The following is a 23,871-nucleotide window of genomic DNA, read 5'->3' as shown; positions in this document are numbered from 1 at the left end:
GGTCATCTGGCTCATCCCTTTACCTTATGGACAGAGCTGAAAGGCTGGTGGTGAGCAACTGAGGCATGTGAATGTGTGAAGACAGAGAAGTTAATCAGAGTCAGCTAGGAGCAGTCACATAAGCAGAGTGATACAAGACACAGTAAAAAACAACCAAGTGAAAACATACACACACACACACACACACACACACACACACACACACACACAGAGAGAGAGACATGTAGACACAGATATACACACAGACACACAGACAGATAGACACACATAGACAAACACACACACACAACTAGAAGAAAATTGTCTGAAATCCTAGGAAGAGTAACAAAGAACAGTAAAGTCACTGACATGTGATGGTCACTTTGGTCCAAACACATAAGGCTGTGACTCCAATTAGTGAAATATCAGCTCCCTAAAATAACTCTTTCTTGAATTTACCTGCATCTATATACTGGTGGTAGCCTCATGTTCACAGGCCTTCATTTTGCATGGAAAAGATCGCCTTCAGGGAAATGCCTATCCTTTGTGCCTTCTCTAAAAGAAATCCCATGTCTTTGGCCTTCACCTTGCTAAAAATGCATAACTTCTAATCATTATTTAGGAGTTTTGGTAAGTTTAAAAGGGTTGCTGCTTGTTGATATATACTTCACAAAGCAGAAGTGTTACAAAGACAAGAAAACTATGTTCATAAACACATAAAACACATGTAGATTATCCATTGTGCAATGTTATTCCATAAAATATGTACCACATATGATGAATTATTACAATTTACCTCTTATTATTCATGGTTACCAAGATTGCATCATTCTTTACCTTTGAGAGATAATGTAATGGGACATGAACATTCACTTTTAAATAGTTGTGTAACATTAAATGCATGGTGTACAGATGGTTCAGTACACACATCAGTACCCTATTTTGAATCTCCAGGGCACATAAAAAAGTCAGACAATTCTGTGCACACCCATAACCCCAGCATATTCAGGGGCAGAGAAAGAAGGATTCTGTGTCTTGCTGGCTATTATTCCAGGTGTAGCTTCAATGAAAAACCTTGATTGAAGGAAGGAAGACAAAAGTGAAAGATCAGGGTTGTTATAATTTACATTTTTAATTCTTTGAGAATTTAATGTGACTACTGTATTTACATTACTCTATCCCACCTTCTCCTCAATATAACTCATCCCATGTCCACCCTTCAAATATATGACTTCTTTTATGATAATAATTATAGTTACATATACAGATGAGTCCATTTAATGTTGCTCTTATATATACTTATGTATGCTGTTGTATGTTTAGTGTTGTTGGTTTGGGATTAAATTACTTATGAGGGGGCTTACCCATGGAGAAAATTGATTCTTCATCTCTCTACAGCCATTGATTGCCTGTAGCTCTTGGGCTAGGATGGCATATCAGTAGAAACTGTTCTGATGCAGGTCCTATTTGGGGAATTGTATTGAGATTTCATGGGTTATATCATCCCTGCCATGTCTAGAAGACACCATCTAGCAGCATATGTCCTGTTCCTCTGGTTCTTATAGTCTTTCCACTCTTCTACCAAAATGTTCCTTAAGTCTTAGGTGAAGGGGTTATCTTATGCATCTACAATTTGGGATCCCACAATATGTCTTCTGACCTCCACATGCAAACTGAGCCATACCAGTGGTCCCTCCAAAGAGAATACATGTAAAGATATGTATTTAATCTTCAATCAGATAGATTATTTTATGTTGCTTTAGGTTTCCACTGTCTGGAAATACAATTCGGTTACTCATATATCTCCAGGACTCTCTCTACTTTAATTTCCCTTCAAGGGAAGACAGTTCAGCAGCCACCCAACCATCTGTTTATTAGGTCTAGTCACTTGTACTGAGTCCGTGCACTTTTAGCCACATCAAGCAAGAATGCTGCATAAGTAATAAGCAGTACCATGAGCTGACAGTTACTTTCTGTCTCCTTAGCATTACCTGAAAAGACACCAGTAAAGGTAGAAAAGGTAAGGGGGCCTTTCTTTTCTCTAAGATAGAAAGGTTACTTTAGTGATCTTATGTTTCAGTGAATATCCCACTGAACAACAAAACTAAGCAGGGCATCGTGGGTATTTGAGAGTTAGTTTAGGAAAAGAACAAAGGAATTGTACCATCCTGGTCCAGATTGAATCAAATCTTCCAGCATCAAGTATCACAATCTGTATGAGGGGGCCTTTTCTTCTGGAGAAAAAGGGCTCCTCTTTAGAAAAATGAGTATAATATTGATTCAGAAGTTAATAGGCATGTCATCTATTAAGATGTGTATTTTTCCTTAAGATTCCTATTTGTTTCTCCAACCTGTCATCTAGATGGAGTTTGGGTTGTTTCCCAAAAGTCTATATGGTGGGAAGCTTCATGCATCCAATATTTGAAAATTTAGGGTATGATACATTTAAAACATGTGCATTCATGCAAATAATTGGAGGACCCCCCCATAGAAGAAAATAATCTCCCAAATCAGGTTGTTAAGTTGGTCTGCCATGTTGTGATGTAACTCAGGGAGCCCTCAGTGAAGGCTGAACAGAAGAGGTGCTCTGCCCTCGCTTTGAATCAGCGCAGGTGTGTGATGTATTAGTTTTTGTCACAAATATGTAGCTCTGTTTTTCTGTGACACCCTCATATATTATATCAATACAGTCTTTTTTATGTCTTTTTCCTTATCCTACTTTACACTATGCTGTGTCATAGGGTGAAATAAAGAGCTATGCAAATAGACTCTGTATGACCTGAACCTCAAAGTGTTTTCTTTCCTTTCAATTACAGGTGAAGAATAGAAAATTCAATTGCAGTATGTATTATGGCATCACTCAAGACACATTTTAGAATTATTTAAATGCTGGCTGTCTTTTCTCTGGTATACCAATGTGATATGAGACTCCTATTGGGAGTTTTAGGCGGGGCGGGGGGAAAGGCAATGCCCTGAGTAACCAGCCCTACCCATGTGTCTACAGTCAATGCATTCAGTTATTTTGGAATTTTGTGCACCAGGCAGGGTCTAAATAGATTTTTCCCCAATACAGTTATCCCTATGGTACAGTCCACTTTCCAGTGACAAATTTGTCAATTCAAAAAGCAAGATACACATTTTACCTACAAAAAAGTTCAAACCTTGCCATACAGATATGTGGTAGACTTGTTTCTTTGTCCAGCTCTCTGGAGAATCATAGCCCAAGGTGAGGAGATAGGTCATTGGTCTTTCCAGTGATAGAGCTCAGGAAGCACTTTTTACTTGTCAAGGGCTCGAGAATCCCTATGTGATAGGTTCAGCTTCTCAGCATCTGCCTGCAATAACCCAGCCCTACGGAGATTCCAGACAATGATGAGTACCACAGTGGGCAGAATGCCAGGGCAGTGCTCTTTACCTGCCTGCAGACACTCATAAGTATGATAGATGGAAAGTCCATATGTTTGATCAGATCAGAGTTTGACTGTAGGAGACACTACACTGAAAAATAGGTCAGATGTGTGTGATAACTGGATTTATGGTAGAGATGACTCATTTCAGTAAGAACTGGTGTAAATGCTTAACAGATTAGACATTAACAACATTAACATGAGCCCAAAGAGCAACACAATTTATGGGCAATGTCCACTTAGACCTCCAGTCATCCCTTCATTTTTGAGCTGCACTGGATCATTCTTTTGGCTATATATACATCTTTAAAGGTGAGCTTGAGTTTGTGTTCCAATATTACTTCTATCACTGGCCGTCATTCTCCATGCTGCCTGCTATGTCTGAGCACTCAGTGGAATGATAAAAGCAGCAGTGAGTTATACAGGCAGAGTATGGCTGGGTATCATCATTTTGAAGATGCTGGCTGTGTAACAGTAACCTCACAGTCAGGATTTGACAGAGAGGGTCAGTGGGAAGGGATGTAAAGACCAGTTGGTTTAGTGTGCTTTAGCATATACAAAGTCCTGGATTTGATTGTAATGGCTGTATAATATGTGCCCATGGTGGCACACTTTGGTAAACCCAATTCTTCAGAGCTGGAGTGAGGAGAATCATAAATTCAAACTTATCCTTTTGTACATAGGCATTTTCTGTCTAATCTTCCATTATAGGTAGTTTAAAAAATGATTATGGAGTCAGTGTGACTCAATTGTCCCTATGGAGCCTGTGGATGGAAGAGTATGTAGAAACTGGACTTTGATGAGTCAGAGCAGAGCAGTTATGGTGCACATTTGGTGCTAATATAGACTCTACCCTTCTAGCTACACTTTATCTGGGTTATCCATGTAGTGGCTGAGGATATTTGTCATCTATAAAGCCATGTGCATACATATTACCCAAATGCTAGACTGCTTTTCTTGCTTGGTCATGTTGAAGACATCAAGGTTGGGCCAATTGAAGGGAAGTTTCATTTTTGTCAAACCGCCATGCAATAACATGGTTTAGAATGAATTGGACTCTGAGTATTTCTAAGGAATATGCTTGAATCTATAATCTCTCAGTGTGGTTCCCTGGCAATCAAAATTAGTCACTGAGAGGGATATGACAGGTTGAAGATGCAGAGGAAGGGTCACATATTTGTACTAAGCCAGTGCCCTCTACTCCAATTTTGAGTCAAAGATTGGAAGGTAAAGAATATCTCTCTCAGGCTGCTTGTGTCAGGTGTTTGGTCACAGTGACAGGAATATAACTACTGTGGTACCTAAAAGTCAAAAGTAGGGAATGCACACAGTTCTTTACTTCTCAACTCATCTAAGGCAATACCATATGTTCTCTGTGAGCTCTAAGTACCATGGGCAAATGAAGAATGAAGGTCAACAACAGCCATGCTCCCCATGCTGGACCAATGGATCACTCTGAATTCAGTCACTAGCATCTAGCTGAATTCCTCTGATATTTAACAAACATCATTGGAATATTTCTGCTGTATGTGTTCCTTTCCTTATGATTTACCATTTGTAGTTCTCTTTTAGACTAGAAAGTATCATGAGAAGTCCTTCTGAAACTTCCAGTGTTTGGAGAAAAGCATGGAAGAAAGAGGAATTGTGTGAACAGCAGTTGTATTCATGTGATTCTCAGAAGGATGGCCTCCCATCTGGCATCAAACCCATATAACACATTCAGTCCTGCTGCTTTTCTGTATTGTACCAGCCACGTAAATGCAGACATTACCTATAGCGTCTGTATACTGCTTAATCACAAAGTATGGTGATCTTCTTGAAGCAATACTCTGACTCTGATGACTAGCTGGAAACAGGAAATTAGATCAAATTTACAAACACAGCCGTGATTAGTTTTCTGTTTTTCTGCCATAAATTAACATAACTCTCTCTGTTGTGACTACATTCCCAGTATTTTCAATATTTCGAAGATTTTATAAAAAGAAAACTATCACCTCTCAAGATGTAGAGGAACCTCCAGCTGCTCCAGCTGTCACTAGTACTTCTAAAGAAATGCCACAAACACAAAGGGAAGGTAGTGTACATATTGATATATTGAGGCTTTGTTTCTGTTCTATGTATTAGTCAATTATCCTTTGTACTATCTGTAAAACTGAAAAGATTTATCAGAACTTTTAATATGTAAAAAATGTTAATGTATCTCATCAGTAGAAATACAACCATAGAGTTTTGAGTTTGTTTTTTTTTTTTTTTTTTGGTTTTTGGTTTTGGTTTTTGGTTTTTCGAGACAGGGTTTCTCTGTGTAGCTTTGTGCCTTTCCTAGAACCCACTCTGTAGCCCAGGTTGTGCTCGACTCACAGAGATCCGTCTGGCTCTGTCTCCTGAGTGCTGGGATTAAAGACATGGGCCACCACCACCCAGACAACCATAGAAATTAAAGATATATTTAAAAGTCACTTTGGATCTTGCTGAATAACATGAACTAGAGGAAAGCTGGGGCACATGTGTAAGTTGATGTAGTTTCACCTGATGTGGGCAGGAACGGGTGAGCATCTCTATCTGCTACTTATTCCCACATGTGGGTAACAGAAATGGATTTGATCTGAAGAGTCCAAAAATACAGGTGAAATTTGATTTATATAGCAGTCTTCTTAATCAGGTTCAATGGGGAAGGATCCCAGCAGTGGCAGTGTCACATCCTGTGCTTGTGAGTGTGAGAGAGCAGGAAAGAGATCTGTAAGTACAAGAAAAATGGAAGGTTCTTGTGCTTTTCCTCTTTCAGAAGCATAAGGATACACAACAACTCTCCATAGAAATGCTGCCTAAATTAATTTTCTATTCTCCTTAACAAAATACTTTGAGAAAAACAAACTAGAGCTGAAAGGTTTATTTTGAAATTAGCTTGAGAATTCATTTCATGATTGTAGAACATCTATAGAGAGAGAAGCTCTAAGTAACCAGAACCAGAAAGCAGTGAAAAATCAATGGTATTGCACAACTCACTTTCTTCTATTTTTACTGTCCAAGATCCCAGTCAAGGAATTGATGTCTCCCCACAGTTGGTGGATCATCCCACCTCAGCTTTCCTAGTCACTATAATGTCCCACAGGTGTGCTCTGAGGTTCTGGATCTCATCAAATTGATAATTGAGATAAATCATCACAGTAGCCCTGAAGTACTTTTTGTTTATGGTTGTGTGCTAACCTATGGTAAAGCCCATCTCTCTGCTTAGGACAATTCTCTCATGTGTGCTCATACATATGAACTTGGATATGAAAGTCTCATAGTGTTGGCTCAATGCTGCAGGAGAATCAGATTCTCTTCCTCTAGTCCTTTAGAGCTTGTATTACCATCTTCATGGTCTTCTCTTCAATGTTTAGACCTGTTTTAACGAAACCCAGAGAATGGCATGGCTAAACTGACAGAAAGGCTTTTTAGTCTGGCCTCCATCCCTGGAAGTAAGTGTAAAACATATGAGTTTCACTCATTTGAATTTTCTTCTCCTTTTCCTGGACTGGTTGATGTGCAAGATGACTGAAGTAATGGATATCTGAGAGCTGGCATCTGTCTTGCAACAACTGACCTAGTAGATGAGGAGGAAGCTTGACCTTGGCCTAGCTTTGACCCCTTTTAATGCATTCTGGGTTCAATCTACAAGGTCAGAAGTCTTGGGAGTTCCCATGAATTCCTACCTGTGTACTAGGACTTAGAAACATGATATCAGCCTTCCTGTGACCTATCTGGACCTTGTTTGTATCTGCCCTATGTGCTTTAGTATACTTGTATGTTTTATCTTGGGGTAAGAAGTCCATTTCTTCCAAGTGTCTTCAGTAGGTGCAAGGCCTTAGCTCATCACAAGTATGTCTGCTCCTGCTAGCTTTGGACCACTTTTTACAGGCCATGTATTATAAGTTGAATATACTTTGTCCTTACTGTAAACTCTAGATTACTAAAAAAAATGTAGGAAGTGTGTAAATAATCTCCACGATACTCATTTTATTGTAATTTCATTTTCTGGAATGTTTGCCCCAGAATATGCTTATCACCACAGGAAACCACCAGAAAAACATGGTCTGCCAATGCTTTTAGCAGATGACTTAGGAAAAGGCTTTTCTACTCCCAAGATAAAAATTACATAGCTTTATTAGTCCACTTTAAAAATAATATCTACTCCAGAGAAAAGTTGTGCTGCTCCAACACAACAGCATTAAAGGTTTTCCTTTCCCCAGTATGTGACTGTCCCTTTGTAGTTCATGCACTGAACTAGGGAATGGAGCATGGTGCCACTAGAAGTTAAAATGCTGCATGGTTCATTGAATTAGCTCCTGGATTGCTATGAGCCTTGCTTCATTTCTGGCATTCTGAGGTGCCCAGATGTGCTGCAGAGGGGAGACATTATCATGGTCTTTATTTTCTCATGTTCACTGATGCCACTCCATAAACCATATTCTTTTGGGTATCCTGGAGAGTGTGTACTAGATGGCACTTAGTATAAGTTAAAACTCACATTATTTCTTGATTTTAGAGGACTGTCTGGTTTTCAAGTGATTGATAGGCGTAATGGGAATCTTGTACCATTGGAAAACTATCTTATTGTCTTCTGTTGACATCAGCACACTGCAAGTGTTCCATTTATTCCCTGCTTCTCATTGACTGGGTGCTTTCAATGAGGATGCTCCAGCAACTACTTGGTCTAGCCTTCAGAGCATAGCCATACATACAATCCTGTTGTTTAAGCTAAGCTGTGTCCTCTCAGGAAGCCATAGGCCACAGCACCAGTGATTAACAGTCACTCTGTCTTCCTAGGTTCTACAAATGTCCCTGATATTAAACAGATTTTTTGTCGAGAGGAAGAGTTCAACCATCATGATGAGGTAAAGTGACCTTTCGTGACTGACATAGAAATGTTGCTATCTGAATTTTCTATTTCATTGAGTTTTGCCATTAAAATATGATAGTGTGTGTTATATATACTATGCTGTGTTTTCTTTAGTAGTAGAACTGTCCCTTGCCAATGGACATCTTAAGAGAAAGAGCATTTGTGAATGGCACAGACAGGGTACAAAACAGATGCTCTACCTGTCCCTCTGGAAAACAATTCTTCTTCCTTGGATTAACTATTTTTTGATTGGGGACTGAAGGAGGGTTAGAGATACATCATTCAAGAAAAAAATCATAGCTTTGTCACAGATATATCTTATCTTTGTTTTACCAGCTATTAATGTTGGCAGTGATTGCCATGCGTTTTCCATACTGACAAAGAAAAATAAAGGCATGTGCCTACTTGTCCCATGATGCTACCCTCAAAATGTCTTTGTTTCTGTAATTTCAGGGAGCTTGGGAAGAATACCAAAGTTGTAAGTATTGTTTAACTCCTTGATGAGGAAAAATGTAAGTGCTAAGATAGGTAGGGTGTCCCTTACTGTCTTCTCTTTGAAAGGCCACCCAACTTGCTCTTTCTGGAAGGAGCAAAACAGTCAACATGATTTTTTAAAGGTGTTCTAGATACCCTTTTACAGTCAAGTTTCTGCATAGATTTCCACGAGGCTGCGTGCATAAAGAATGTTAGGGTTTCATGTGCTTCAATGTCTTGTGATTCTGAGTGTATGTGATTGTGCACAGGGTGATGGTTTATAGAGGACATAGTTCATACTCACACACACAATTTAAATGAATTTTATACTTTATTAGCTCCACTGGTTTCATGATATTTGTGCCTGAGAATTGTTATAACCCCTGCTTCAGAACAAAAATGAAGATTCCCTGACTCAAAGTCAAAAGCAGAAAGTTAAAACATAAATCTATCTGGGTAATCCATTGCTCTTGCTTCCATGGTTGAGCCTTAAATTCATTTAAGAAAAAAAATTAGAGCATTATCAGCAGGGCTGAGAGTTTACCACGTGGTTCAGATGCTGACCATTCATGGCAAATTGCCTCCATGTCCTTTTAACTGCATATTAAACTAGGCCACATCCACAGATGCTTGAAGTCACTCGTGAAAGTCCAAAGACTTTCTGGTCTTTCAGACTGTGTCTGGTCATTTCCCAGAGACCTTTGGAGTTAAAAACAATTATTAAGGACAAGGTGGCTTACTTCTGTAGATTCTGGACTCATATCTTAGAAGCTGACCCAAAACATAAAAGAAAAATGACAAAAATATTATAGTACACTTTCTAATAGCACTGTGAACAATAAGATTTTCCAACCTAGCTTATCGATAACCAAAGAAAGACTCAGTTGAGCAGCCAGTGCAGTTCTGAGAAACATCTGTTGGTGACAGATAACAAGTGTTAACAATTACACATACTGTGCTTTGAAACTTTTTATTTTTTTAAATTAAATTGTGTCATTTTCCTCTTTCCTCCCTCTGATCATCCCCATGTCCGGTCCCCTTTCTTCCTCAAATTCATGCCCTCTCGCCTCCTTTCCTGTAACTGTAGATTTTAGTTGTGTGTGTGTGTGTGTGTGTGTGTGTGTGTGTGTGTGGTGCGTGTGTGTGTGCGTGTGCGTGTGTGTATTCCTAAATATATATATATATATATATATATATATATATATATATATATATATACACAATCCACTCTTTACATATAATTTTTTTTTCGAGACAAGGTTTCTCTGTATAGCTTTGGCACCTTCCCTGGAACTCAGTCTGTAGCCCAGGCTGGTGTCAAACTCACAGAGATCTGCCCACCTCTGCCTCCCGAGTGCTGGGATTAAAGGCATGCTCCACCACTGACCAGCTTCTTTGCATATAATGTTATCTGTACTATGAGATTTCAGAGCTGACCATCTCTTCTTGAAAATCCATTGGGCTGTTCCCTGGGGAAGAGGATTTTCTCCCATTCTCCACAGTTTTTGGTTGCAGGAATAGTGTTCTAAATGGATGGTTCAGGCCGGGCACCCCACAGTCACTTGTTCTCTGCATTTGCATTTGTTGTAGTTTTCTGTTATGATCTCATTCTCTTACAAAGAGAAATTGTTCTGTTGGATGGTAAAAGCTACACTGACCTATGAGTGTAAGGATAAATATTTAGAATACAGTTAGAAATTATGCTGCTTTAATATATATATATATATATATATATATATATATATATATATATATATATATATTATTTTGAGACAGGGAAACATTTATCCCAGGCTAGCCTCTTTCTCACTATAAAGTTGAAGCTGACCTTGAACCCTGATCCTTCTTCACCTGCCACTTGAATGCTGTGATTACAAGTATATACCTCAAAGTGTGAATCAGCTGGATTTATTTTATATTGTTTAAAGTGGCTTTAATTGAGGAACCAGGATCCTAGGTCTTATTTTGTTCTGTTATTTTTTCTTTTCTGGACCATCCTTCTACACTTGAGGATGGCCCAACAGCAGCCCAAGCTATCTCCATACACATGTGTGAACATTGAGAATATTTCCTGAGTGTTTTATAATCATTAGTTGGCAACATCATCACAGTTACTCTGTTTTCTCCTAGATTTCCCAGGTGGTATACATGTTCCAGAATCCAAGCATACGGTAAGAGCACCTCTGTGTGTCTTCTACAAAAATATTTGGGTTCCTTGTGTGTTACTCTTTAAAAACAGTTTCCTTTGTGGAGTTCAGGTGGTTTTCCTGCCACTGGGTCTCCAGCTCTCTAGTGTCGTTGACATCACCACATCTATTAAAATTGAATCATAGAAGCAGTTTCCTCAGAAATTACTTTCCCTGTTCTATTAAGGATTTGCTTGCAGTGTTAATGGACTTGGGAAGTACAATGCAGGGAAGGCTCTTTCCATCTGTACTGGTGTCATATGCAGCACCAGTAGAGCTATATTCCCATTTTCCCCAAGTCATCCAGAGAAAACCAGACCATTGTGAAGCATATAGTACAGCCCATCTTAACAATGCTTTCTGTTTTATAATTGCAGGTGGCTTCCAATATGCTAGGAAGTTGTAAGTATCTGAAATCCCTCTCTTGTTCACGAAATCTCTTAGTGTTTCCTTCCTAAATAAAAAGCCTGAATCAGGATTCTTGTAGGGAAGGAAGGTTGAAAGTTAAATGAGAGGAAATGATTCTGCCATAGACACTCCATGGAAAATCCCAAGAAGAACTGGGGTTAATTTTGTGTGCGCTCTCGTGGATTTACCTGGTACACTTTGTCCTGATGTTCTTGCAGATGTAGCCCAGGTGGGAGACACAGATGTTGAAGAACAACAGAACATCGATAGTAAAGAGAGCTTTCCTGGTAAGTAACAGCGTGTCTACTGGAATCAATGGGAGAGGATCCAGGAAACAGCCAGGTTGTACCTTCTGCAGTGGGGAATGTATCAGTGAGGTGTAGATTTGCATGGAGATTTGTGTACTACTCCTTTCAGACATAATTGTAAAGAGGGATAAAAACAATGACACCAAACCCCACTGACAATTAAAGATGACTTGGGGGAGTTGGAGAGATGACTCTTTGATTAAGAGCACTGGCTGCTCTACCAGAGGACCAGATTTGAGTCTCAGCACCCATATAGCTGCTTACAACTGTCTGTATCTCAATTCCAGGGTATCTGATGCCCTCTTCTGGTCTTGGCTGGCCTGCATGCAAGTGATATACAGGCATTCAAATGCAGGCAATACAGATGAAATAAACTTAAAAATAAAAATATGATCTTTACCAGAACATCCATCCTTCCTGCCTCTGTCACTTCCAAAGCTCCTAGCCTTCGGTTGTAATTAGTAGCTCTCCTTGGCAATTGTGTGTATTCTGATGTAGTCTGGGAAAAAATGTACACGTGGTACTCACTTTTGATTGGTGAGTTGTGACAGAAGGAACTGTCATTGGATCACAACTCTCTATAGTCAATGACATGAACCTGAGTACAAAGGTCTTGTAGTGTGGGCCCAACAATGCAGAAGAAGCTAAGCCTCTTCTGGCTGGTCCTGCAGAACTTGTAACAGTACCTCAATGTTTCTGTTCAGTTTTTTTTTCTAAAATCTTAAAGTACCAGCTTCTATTTATTTATTATTTGTTTGTTTGTATACAGTGTTCTACCTGCATGTGTGCCTGCATGCCAGAAGAGGGCACCAGATCTCATTATAGATGGTTGTGAGCCACCATGTGGTTGCTGGGAATTGAACTCAGGATCTCTGGAAGCCAGTGCTCTTGACCTCTGAGCCATCTCTCCAGCCTCCATTCAGTCTTTATATGAAGGGCACTCTATGGGTAGGTGGCAGAGTGAGTAGTCTGGCCACACTGAAGCACCTTCCATAACCTAAGATGTCAAGGAACCAGTGGAAAGCTGAGGCTGATCTGGTGTGAACTGATATGGTTGTATCTTCTGTAGGCAGAATGAGCCACTCTGCTTGCTTTCTTCCAGATGCTTTTGAAGTACAGCTCTGGGAGCTGAGAAAGGTATCAAGTACTGTAGCTCCAGGTAGGTAACAACATTGCATTCTGGGTCTACTCTGTCATGTGGACAAGGTGTCTGTGGGGACAGGGAAAAAAGGAAGGCTGTATGTGAGCTCATTTCCACCCTGTGCTCCTCACACTAGACTGACCTCTAGGGTGAATGAGTCAAAGGACACACTGACATCTATCTTGGAGCTTCTGACCTAGTACTTGAACATGGATCTGGCCCAGATAAGGGCTCCTTTTCAGATATTCCTAGTTTATAATTGGTGCAAAAGATCCCAGGATTTAAAGTGCATGGCCACTTGTATTTTATCTTTTGAGTCCTCTCTGGCTTATCCTCTTTATGTTTGAATGTCAATTTCCTGCCCTGTCTCATCAGATCACCTTGCCATGTCTGCCTGTGTATTCTGTCCTCTGAGCTGTCTGGAACTTTTATGTGCTTCATACTTAGTATAGTTCTCACCTATCTTCACTGGTCTAGAGTTTGAATCAAAGGAGGGTATATTCCCCAAATGTCTTTTATGAAACCCCTGCAATAGGGTGAGGGTTTCTCTTTACTGCAAAGTATGTCTGCCTTCTCTGTATTCTACTTCTGATGCATTGATTCTGCCTTGTGTAAACTCAGGGACTCCTCTTTCTAATCAATGTGTCCACATCCATGAAGGAGCCCACTTCACTGCCCACATTATTTGACCACTCTTCTGTCCCTTACCCAGAGCCTTCTCCACTCTCTTCCCTATTTCCTGAGTGGAATGGGAACTCTGCACTTTATGCCTAGTAATCCATGAAAGTCCTTGCTGCCATGTTCTTGATTGTGCATACTGGGTTGCATTGCCCATCTGATGGGGCCTAATCATCCAACATGGGTCCCAGGATTCATTCCTGTTTTGTGCTTAAGTGTACCTGGTTTTCTTCCCCTTCCCTTGAAATGTGGCCTCACCTGAGTTCTTTATAAAATTTATGGGTCAGCCAAAAATCCCAATGGGAAGTGTATACAATGAGACATTTCTTAGGGACATGCCCAGCAAGACACAGTTGGGTCTTTTTTTTTTTTTTTTTTTTTTTTTTTTGGTTTTTCGAGACAGGGTTTCTCTGTGTAGCTTTGCGCCTTTCCTGGAACTCACTTGGTAGCCCAGGCTGGCCTCGAACTCACAGAGATCTGCCTGCCTCTGCCTCCCGAGTGCTGGGATTAAAGGCGTGCACCACCACCACCCGGCCACAGTTGGGTCTTAACAGGTTATCTGGTCACACCTTTCTTTATGGAAAAGAGGTGAAAGATTGTTCTTGCCTAGCTGAGGAAAGCAGGGAGCTGAACAGAATGGGAACAGGGATGCTAAGCACAACACAGTTAGCAAGCAAAGCTTTGTTTCTGATATGAAAGGAGACCCAAAGGGAACATCCAAAAATTACAAACAACAAAACAACAAACAGCCAATAGAAAATTCTCCCAAACAATGTCGATAGCATGGAAGGTGGCATGTGTGGGAGCAGTCACTCACCTAGGATGGTCAACTTGTTCCCTGCAAGAAATACCCAACAATGTCCCAGAGCTTTGTTCCATGACTCCTCCCCTGTTTTGAACCTATTCCTACTTTATTCCTAGTGCTGAATGTGCTGTATCTAGCCCCAACTAAATCTTCAGATGAAGATATTGTACCCATAAAGAAGAAGAAGAAAAGGAGGAAGCGCTACTACTGATAAAAAGTCTCCAATATTGCCTAGTAAGTACTGCATACCCAGAGATGTCATGAAGTTAAAATCACTGGGGGCAGGAGGAACAGAGAAATGGGTATACAGACAGACAGTTGAGCCTCCAGTTTACTTGGTAGCAGAGCTTCACTAAGAAGAAAAATTGCTATATCAAAGCTTTGTACAGTTGTCAGGGGATGTTGGGTGTAGGGAGTTTGCTATAGGAGAGCCCATGTCAGGCTACTCCATTTCCTTAATGAGTCCAGAATCTTTGTGGATGCTGGACTCCTACCCTCCACCTAGTCTGTCTGTGACCTTCAGTGCAGGAACCTGTGGGCAGCACTGAAGCAGGGGGCATGGAGGAGTTCTGCTTACTGGCTTGCTTCTCATGGCTTGTGCAGCTTATGTTCTTAAAGAACCCAGAATCACCAGCCTAGGGATGGCACCACCCACAGTGGGCTGGGCTCTCTTCTATCAATCACTACTATGAGCTGGCTGTTTGGAACCTGGGGCTTATGCAGGGACACTTAGCTCAGCCTGGGAGGAGGGGACTGGACCTGTCTGAACTGAATCTATCAGGTTGAACTCAATCCCCAGGGGAGTCTTTGCCCTGGAGGAGATGGGAATGGGGGGTGAGCTGGGGGGAAAACGGGGAGGGGGGTTACCGGGAGGGGGGAGGACAAGGGAATCCGTGGCTGATATGTAAAATTAAGTTAAATTATAAAATAAAATTAAAAAAAAGAAAAAGAAAATGTTCTACAAGGTTGCCGACAGCCTGTAGCCTTGTGTAGGCAAATTCTCAACTGAGGCTCCCTCCTCCCAGATGACTTTAGCTTGGATCAGCTTGACATCAAACTAGGTAGGACTAGGAGCGTGAGGATGGAAGGTAAATGCACAGGTCAGGTCATGCAGTACACTAAGAACCACATGTTGGGGTATGAGGTTACTTGTGTCAATGAATATAACAATGGCATCAAGAGGAAACGGTGGAGAGTGGGGCTGAGAGATGAGAGTGGAGAAACCTGACCAAGCCTGAATCAGTAACACTTTTTACAGAGTTGAGGAAACTTGCTGGAGAGAGAAAAGTAATTTTCCAAGAGCTCTTTCCACTTTGAGATAGCAAGGTCCCAAAGGCTTGTGGTATCATCAGGGTCAGAAACCACAACTCTGCCTTGCCAGGGCCTTCTTCAGGTATAAGTTACTGGAGGCATTGAGAGTGGAACAGAGATACACAGAAGATGAGGCCACAATTTGGAAAAGTGCATCCCAGGTCTTGCACATAGCACAGTCCCTGGGAAGTAGATGTTCTCAGACTATGATGGGTTGGCAGCCTAGGAAGGGCTGTTCAGCCACTGCAGAGTCTCATCTCTATTGAAATAACCCTTTATTTGTCCTCTGTTTATATGTGGTAATATATAGTGTATCCCAATAAAGCTTACCTGGGGGTCAGAGGACAGAGCCAGCCGCTAAATTAGACATAGAGGTCAGGCAGTGGTGGCACACACCTTTAATCCTATCACTCGGGAAGCAGAGATCTGTCTTGATCTCTGTGAATTTAAGGCCACACTGGGCTGCATGAGAGAAACAGAACCAGGCAGTGGTGACACGTGCCTTCAATCCCAGGAAGTAATATGGCAGGACACAGAAAGGTATATAAGGCTTGAGGAAACATAAACTCGCTCTCTTGAGGCTGAGGACTTCATAGAGGTAAGCTAGTGGCTGGCTGTTCTGCTTCTTTGATCTTTCAACTTTTACCCCAATATCTAGCTCTGTTTTTTTTTTATTATAAAACCTTTCAAGATTTGTGTTACATTTATAGGCCCAAGGTACTTGGTATGAATGCTGGCTTTCAATGGCTGGAGGCAGATAAGTGTTAGCCAATGGCCAGAATACCCCCCCAGAACCTAGTTGGAGAGCTTCTTTCAGGACATGGATCCAAAGACAGTGACTTTGTCACCTGTTAAGACCTGGTAAGATCTAGGACCCTGTTTTATTCCTGAATCTCTTTTACAATCCTAGTCCCACCAAGGCAGTGCTTGCCGGGGCATTCTCTCTGTCATCCCAAACTTACTGGCAGAAAAGCCTATATGTTTGTCAGCTTGACACAAGCTAGAGCTATGTGTGAGAGAGAAACCTCAATTGAGAGAATGCTTCCGTAAGGTCAAGCTCTAGGGCATTTTCTTAATTAGTGGTTGATTGAGGAGAGCCCAACCCATTGTGGGTGGTGCCATCCCTTGGCAGTTGGTTCTGAGTTCAGTAAGAAAGAAGGATGAGCAAGCCATGAGAAGCAGGCCAATAAGAAGCACCCCTCCATGGTCTCTGCATTAGCTCCTGCCTCCAGGTTCCTTCCCTGTGTGAGTTCCTGCCCTCACTGCTTTTGATGATGAACTATAGGAACTGGTGCAAAATAAACCCTTTTCCTCTCCAAGTTGTTTTTGGTCATGTTGTTTCATTACTGCAATAGAAACCCTAACTATAAGACTAGTAATTTGTTTATAGCAACATGTACACAACTAAAAAGGCTTTATGTGTTCCCTCTTCCCAAAATATTTGTGTTTTAACTAGAGAATATCACATCAGAGAAATACCTTGCAAATAGTATTTGTTTTGTTTTGGCGTGTGTGTGTGTGTGTGTGTGTGTGTGTGTGTGTGTGTGTGTGTGTGTATTGGGTTGTTTTTTGTTGTTTGTTTTATACATGATCTCACTGTGTAGCTCAGGCTGACCTGCAACTCAGAATAAGCTGGCCAAAAACTCTCAATGCTTCTAAGTCATCTTCTCCAGTGTGGAGATTACAAGCATGTCCTTCCTGAGTTTAGGCTCCCAAAGCTAAGAATTCTAGCTTTGGAGAATGGTCACAACCCTTAAGATCAAACCAGGTTGAATGTAATTTAAACTCTGTCACAGTTGTGGGTTCCAATAAGCAGATTTAAGCTATGTGGTCTAGACCAACATGGACTACCTTTTATTTGCTTACTTGTCATTTGGCCTGCTATTTCCTTCTAGTAATGCCTCTTGCTGGTTTATGTCCTTTCCTCATCAATACTCTTCCTGTAGGCAGGCTAGACTGGGCACAGCAAAGTATAAAAAGTTGATAAAATATAATTTTCTCATAGGCACGTGGCCCATGCCTAAAATCCCTGCAATCTGGGGGGGTGAGGCAGGAGAATTTCAAGGCCAATTTGGACTACTTGACAAATTCTTTCTCTATAAACTTACAAAAAATGTGTGCAACTTTCAAAATATCCAAGAGAGCTTTTGTGTATATATAAAATTAATACATCAAAGATCTTGTCTGATGTATTTTTTTACTCTTAACAACTTAACCAGTGATATGCCATGAAGACACTGAATATCACCAGTGCTGGGATAGTCATAAACAATTTGACAGTTAAATATTAGGACAAATTTTCTAAATTGAAAATGGCAAATGTCCAACAAGATGTAAATTGTTGATGTTATGTGTGCTATGAGATATAAATTAGTTTAGGCATTCCTGGACAAAACTCTGCTAGCTAAAGATTAATTCAGTGAGTCTGGGACTGTTAATTCAAACTAATCACTCTGGTTTGGACTATGATTATAAAACAGAAAGGCTGTGCCTTCTAGTTTTTGGCCACATTCCCATTTCAGGTGAGTTTTCTGTGATTGTGAATCATTACCAAAGGGCATGTCTTGGTGTAAGAAAGAGTTCAGTGGGTTGGGCTTGGTTATTTCCATAGGTTCAGCAAGGATGTCAATTAAACATACTTGCCTCCTTGATTTTGATCTGCAAAATGAAGACTTAGCCAATAGTTCCCACCTCGTTTTCACATGCAATTGTAAGCCACCTCAGGAGAGCAACTGACAAGAAATTTAAAACTACAACTGACTGTATTAGTTACTTTTCTTCTTGTCCTGACCAAAGCAACTAAGGTGGCTTTTTTCCTCAGGTTCAGAGGACATATAATCAATCCATCATGGTCATGGGAGGATGCATCATCAGGTTATATGCATGTGTAATTGGGAAGCACTGATCGATGAATGCTTGTGCTCATTTGATTTCAGTTTCACACCTTTTTGCTCAGTCTTCTACACCAGCCCATGGCATGGTGCTGCCCTCACTGACAGAAGGTCTTCAGTTCAATTGCACAGACCTGTCTCATAGTTTGTCTCCTCATAGATTCTTAAACCCTCAACTAGAGAAGGAATGTTACTCATCTCACCAGCACTCACAGTTTTCCTTATTTTGAAAGGGGTACATGGAATGAGGGAATGGACATGGAAATTTCCAATATTAAAACTGGGGAAGAACTTTAACTGTGAAATTATGTCACACTACTTCCATTCTGAGACTACACAATGAATACGAAATATTTTCTCCCATACATATTACCTGTAGATATGAATGAGTTTTTCTCCTCATTGAGTTCTCAAATTTCATTCCAAGATGTTAACACCTTCGTTCATGTGGATTAAAGCCAGACTGTATATCCTTGGATTCAAGGTTGTCTCTGAAAGCTTGTCACAGTCAATTAAATGAGAATCATTATCTAAGATTTTCCTGTAGGTACTAAATCAGTTGTATTCAGATAAAATAGGAAGACAGACTGTCATGATTGTAAACCGGGTGGGTATGACCATTTCAACATTTTTAGCTTTTTCATTAGGGAGCTGTCCTAACATTTTTTAAAATAAAAATTTAAGGTATTATTTGGATGGTAAGTAGAGAGTAGAGGAAGTGATTGTGGTGAGGCTGAATCCTTCTTCTTACCTAGGCAGCTAACACGGAGTAGTTACTTCCTCTAAGTCCTAGATATGGACCTACTAATGTGTGCTTCTAGTATTAATTAAGACAAGTTTTAGTTCTGCATGTGTAGAGATAGTGGGGCATTTTCTAGCCTTGCTCACTGCAGTTCCACAAACCAGAAAGCAGAAGACAGAGTTATTTAAGGAGAAGAGGTATATTTCAGGTTAGTTCCAGCATCTGCTCCTCAGGAGGTGTCCCCAGAAGGAAGTGTGTCTCTTTGCGCTGAACCTTCTCTCAGTTGAGTGAATTAAGAGGGACTTCTGGCAAGGAGGTGGATTACATGGCTAAGAACTCAACAGCACAGTCCATCTTCTTGATTCTCAAAGAACACTGCCAATCTGGGGCTCTGACATCCACATGTCAGTTGAGGAAACTGAGTTATGGAAAATGAAATGCCTTATGCCCAAGTTCAAAGGCTGGTGATGAAGACACATGACTATAATAATCACAAGCACACAAGCACACAGACACACAGAAACACATGGTGTGAGAAAATAAGCATTGAGGTCCACATGACAGATAAAAATGATGACCCATTACACCTCGTGGGGAGATCTGCTGTATAGTTGGAAGGTGGATAACATTGGCTTTCCCTGCTCTGATCTTTACTTCCTCTCTTCCTTCCTAGGGTTGCCAGAATCAAGGAGAAGGAACCAGACCTCCAGGCTCTGTCACACCCCAGGACATATCCTGCTACCTGGTTGTTTATGGACAACAGTCAGTGGGACCAGCCTCTGAGCAGCTTCAGAAGCTGCCTGTACAGATCAATACAGCTCTCCTTAATCAGTCTCTGGTTCCTAAATGCCTTGCCTGTTGGAGCAGAGTGCCAACTCTTTTTTTTATTAAGAAAATTTTTCCATTCATTTTATACACCAATTAAAGATCCACCTCTTCTCTCCTTCTCTCCCCCCCCCGAGCCTCCCCCTCATAACCAACCCCCTACTTCTCCCCTGAAGAAGGCAAGGCCTCCCATGAGGAAACACATCCAGCAGAAGCAAGTCCAAGCCCCTCCCCCCTGCCTAAGTCTGCTAGAGGTGTCCCATAATAGGTAGTGAGCTCCCAAAATCCCACTCACTCACCAGGGATGGATTCTGATCCTACTGCCACGGGGCCCCCCAAACAGATCAGGCTTGTCATGAAGAGGGCCTAGCCCAGTCCCATGCAGGCTCCACAGCCATTGATCCAACTTTCACAAGTTCCCACCAGTTTGGTTTGGTTGTCTCTGCAGGTTTCCCCATCATGATCTTGATGCACTTGCTCATAAAATCCTTCTTCTTTCTCTTTGACTGGAATCCTGGAGCTCTGCCTGGTGTTTGACTGTGCATTTCTGCATCTGCTTCCATCAGTCACTGGAGAAAAGCTCTGTGATGACAGTTGGGGTATTCACCAATCTGGTCACTGGGGTAAGCCAGTTCAGTTCAGGCACCTTCTCCACTATTTCTAATAGTCCAAGCTGGGGTCATCCTTGGGAATTCCTGGGAACTTCCCTAGCACCTGATTTCTCACTATCCCCATAATGTCTCCCTCTATCATGGTATCTCTTTCATTGCTTTCCCACTCCATCCCTGTTCCTGCTCAACCATCCCATTCCCTTAAGTTCTCATCCTCTATCCCCTACCCTCCATTGCCCATCCCTCATCCCCATTTTACTCATGGAGTTCTCATCTATTTCCTTTTCCCAGGGTGATCCATGTGTCCCTCTATGCTCTTCCTTGTTAGCTAGCTTCTCTGGAGTTGTGGGTTGTAGTCTAGTTTTTCTTTGCTTTACATATAGTATCCACTTATGAGTGAGTACATATCATGTTTGTCCTTCTGAGTCTGGGTTACCTCACTCAGGATGATATTTTCTAGTTCCATCCATTTGCCTACAAATTTCATGATGTCATAGTTTTTCTCTGCTGAGTAGTACTCCATTGTGTATATATACCACTTTTTCTTAATCCATTTTTCAGTTCAGGGGCATCTAGGCTGTTTCTATGTTCTGGCTATTACAAATAATGCTGCTATAAACATAGATGAGCACGGGTCCTTGTGGTATGATTGAGCATTCCTTGAGTATATGCCGAAGAGTAGTATAGCTGGGTTTTGATGAAGATTGATTCCCAAATTTCTGAGAAACGCCATACTGATTTCCAGAGTGGCTGTATAAATTTGCATTCCCACCAACAGTGGAGGAGTGTTCCCGTTGCTCCACATCCTCTCCAACATAAGCTGTCTTTAATTGTTTTTGTTTGTTTTATAGAAGGAAGAGTTTATTTTGACTTGTAGTTCCAGAGGGTTAGGGGCCCATCTTGGCAGGGAGGCATGACAGCAAGAACAGGAAGCTGAGAACTCACAGCCTCAACTGAAAACATGAAGCAAAGAGAGTTAACTGGAAGTGTTGAGCTTTTAATCTCTAATCGCTTCCCTAGTGAAAGGCCCACCATCCAAGCCTCCCACAACAGCACCATCAACTGGGTGCCAAGTGTTCAAATAGCTGAGCATATAGGGGACATTGTCAACTCCATCCAGGTACCTCTAAAGTGAAAGCTAAGGAGCAATTTGTCTCCTGATAGCTTATGTAGTAGAATAATTTTAATGTTGTCTTGGGAACTCACATCTCTTTGGTTAATTCACCTGTACTCATACCTGTTCCAAACTTTTCCAAACTTATCTCCTCACATCTCAAAGAAGGAGGAAGTCATCTTTGATTTTTCAGAGAATAAAAAGAGTTCTGTCTTCATTGTTCATAGCCATTCTGACAGGTGTAAGATGGTATCTCAGAGCCATTTTTATTTGCATTTCTCTGATGTCTAAGGATGTTTAGCAATTTCTTAAATGTTTTTCAGCCATTTGAGAGTCTTCCTTTGAGAATTCTCTGTTTAGCTCTGTAGCCCATTTTTTTTAAGATTGTCCATTATTTTGATGTTTAGTTTCTTGAGCTCTTTATATATTTTGGAGATTAGTCCTCTGTCACATGTAGGGTTGGTGAAGATCTTTTCCCATTTTGTAAGCTGTCATTTTGTCTTATTTACTGTGTTTTTTGCCTTACAGAAGCTTCTCAGTTTCCGGAGGTCCCTTTATTAGTTGTTGCTCTCTGTGTCTGTGCTACTGGTGTTATATTTAAGAAGTGGTCTCCTGTGCCAATACATTCAAGGCTACTTCCTACTTTCTCTTCTATCAGGTTCAGTGTAACTGGATTTATGTTGAGGTCTTTGATCCATTTGGACTTGAGTTTTTTGCATGGGGATAGATATTGATCTATTTATATTCTTCTACATGTCCACATCCAAGTTTGCCAGCACCATTTGTTGAAGATGCTTTCTTTTTCCATTGTACAGTTTTGGCTTCTTTGTCAAAAATCAGGTGTTTATAGGTGTTTGGATTAATGTCAGGGTCTTCAGTTAGAGTTCATTGGTCCACATATCGGTTTTTATGCCAATACCAAGCTGTTTTAATCACAATAGCTCTATAGTAGAGCTTGAGGTCAGGGATCGTGATGCCTTCAAAGATGGCTTTATTGTACAGGATTATTTTATCTATCCTGGGTGTTTTGTTTTTCCATATGAAATGGAGTATTGTTCTTTCCAGGTCTGTGAAGAATTGTGTTGGGATTTTGATGGAGATTTCACTGAATCTGTAGATTGCTTTTGGTAAGATTGCCATTTTTACTATGTTGATCCTACCTATCCACAAGCATGGGAGATCTTTCCATTTTCTGATACACTCTTCAATTTCTTTCTTTAGAGACTTAAAGCTTTTGACATACACTTTTTCCACTTGCTTAGAGTTACCCCAAGGTATTTTATATTATTTGTGTCTATTGTAAAGGATGATTCCATGATTTCTTTCTCAGTCTATTTGTCATTTGTATATAGGAGGGCTATTGATTTTTTGAGTTAATCTTATATCCTGCCACATTACAGAAGTTTATTATCTGTAGGAGTACCCTGGTAGAATTTTTTGGGTCACTTATATATACTATCTTATCATCTGCAAATAGTGAAAGTTTGACCTCTTCCTTTCCAGTTTGTATCTCCTTGATCTCGATTTGTTGTCTTATTGCTCTAGCTAGAACTTCAAGTACTATATTGAATAAATATGGGGAGAGTGGAGAGTCTTGTCTTGTTCCTGAGTTTAGTGGAGTCGCTTTGAGTTCCTCTCCATTTAATTTGATGTTGGCTGTTGGCTTTCTGTAAATTCTCTTTATTATGTTTAGGTATGTTATTTATATTACTGATCTCTCCAAGGCCTTTATCATGAAGGGGTATTGGATCTTGTCAAAGGCCTTTTCAGCATCTAATGAAATGATCATGTAGGTTTTTTTTTTTTAAGTTTGTTTATATAGTGTATTATATTGACAGATTTTCATATGTTGAAACATCCTTGCATCTCCGGGATGAAGCCTACTTGATCATGGATAATTTTTTTTGATGTGTTCGTGGATCCAGTTTGCCAATATTTTATTGAGTATTTTTTGCATCAATGTTCATGAGAGAGATTGGTCTGTAATTCTTTTTCTTTGTTGCATCTTTGTGTGGTTAGGGAATCAGAGTAAATCATAAAAGGAGGTTGGTAATGTTCCTTCTGTTTCTATTGTGTGGAACAATTTGAAGAGTATTGGTATTAGCTCTTTTT

The 23,871-nt window shown here is 40.6% G+C and overlaps 1 protein-coding gene across 2 annotated transcripts in view; it reads left to right on the top strand.

The window, feature by feature from the left end:
* The window catches only part of LOC131915263 (uncharacterized), an 86,422-nt gene extending 66,379 nt beyond the window's left edge, over window positions 1–20,043 (top strand). The window contains exons 5-15 of one of the 2 annotated variants that reach the window (XM_059268352.1): window positions 1,965–1,999; window positions 2,796–2,820; window positions 5,338–5,460; window positions 8,193–8,260; window positions 8,719–8,743; window positions 10,870–10,910; window positions 11,303–11,327; window positions 11,552–11,620; window positions 12,744–12,800; window positions 14,382–14,499; window positions 19,883–20,043. In XM_059268352.1, coding sequence (XP_059124335.1) covers window positions 1,965–1,999; window positions 2,796–2,820; window positions 5,338–5,460; window positions 8,193–8,260; window positions 8,719–8,743; window positions 10,870–10,910; window positions 11,303–11,327; window positions 11,552–11,620; window positions 12,744–12,800; window positions 14,382–14,476 — 563 coding nt within the window. In that variant the 3' untranslated portion in view covers window positions 14,477–14,499; window positions 19,883–20,043. The remainder of the gene's footprint in view (window positions 1–1,964; window positions 2,000–2,795; window positions 2,821–5,337; window positions 5,461–8,192; window positions 8,261–8,718; window positions 8,744–10,869; window positions 10,911–11,302; window positions 11,328–11,551; window positions 11,621–12,743; window positions 12,801–14,381; window positions 14,500–19,882) is intronic. The other variant, XM_059268353.1, reaches the window with a different exon arrangement.
* The last annotated feature ends 3,828 nt before the right edge of the window (window positions 20,044–23,871 follow it).

Source organism: Peromyscus eremicus, chromosome 7 (assembly GCF_949786415.1).
Source record: "Peromyscus eremicus chromosome 7, PerEre_H2_v1, whole genome shotgun sequence".
NCBI classification, from domain to species: domain Eukaryota; kingdom Metazoa; phylum Chordata; class Mammalia; order Rodentia; family Cricetidae; genus Peromyscus; species Peromyscus eremicus.
The sequence above is the reverse complement of the archived record's forward strand: the minus strand, read 5'-3'. Positions and strand labels throughout refer to the sequence as shown.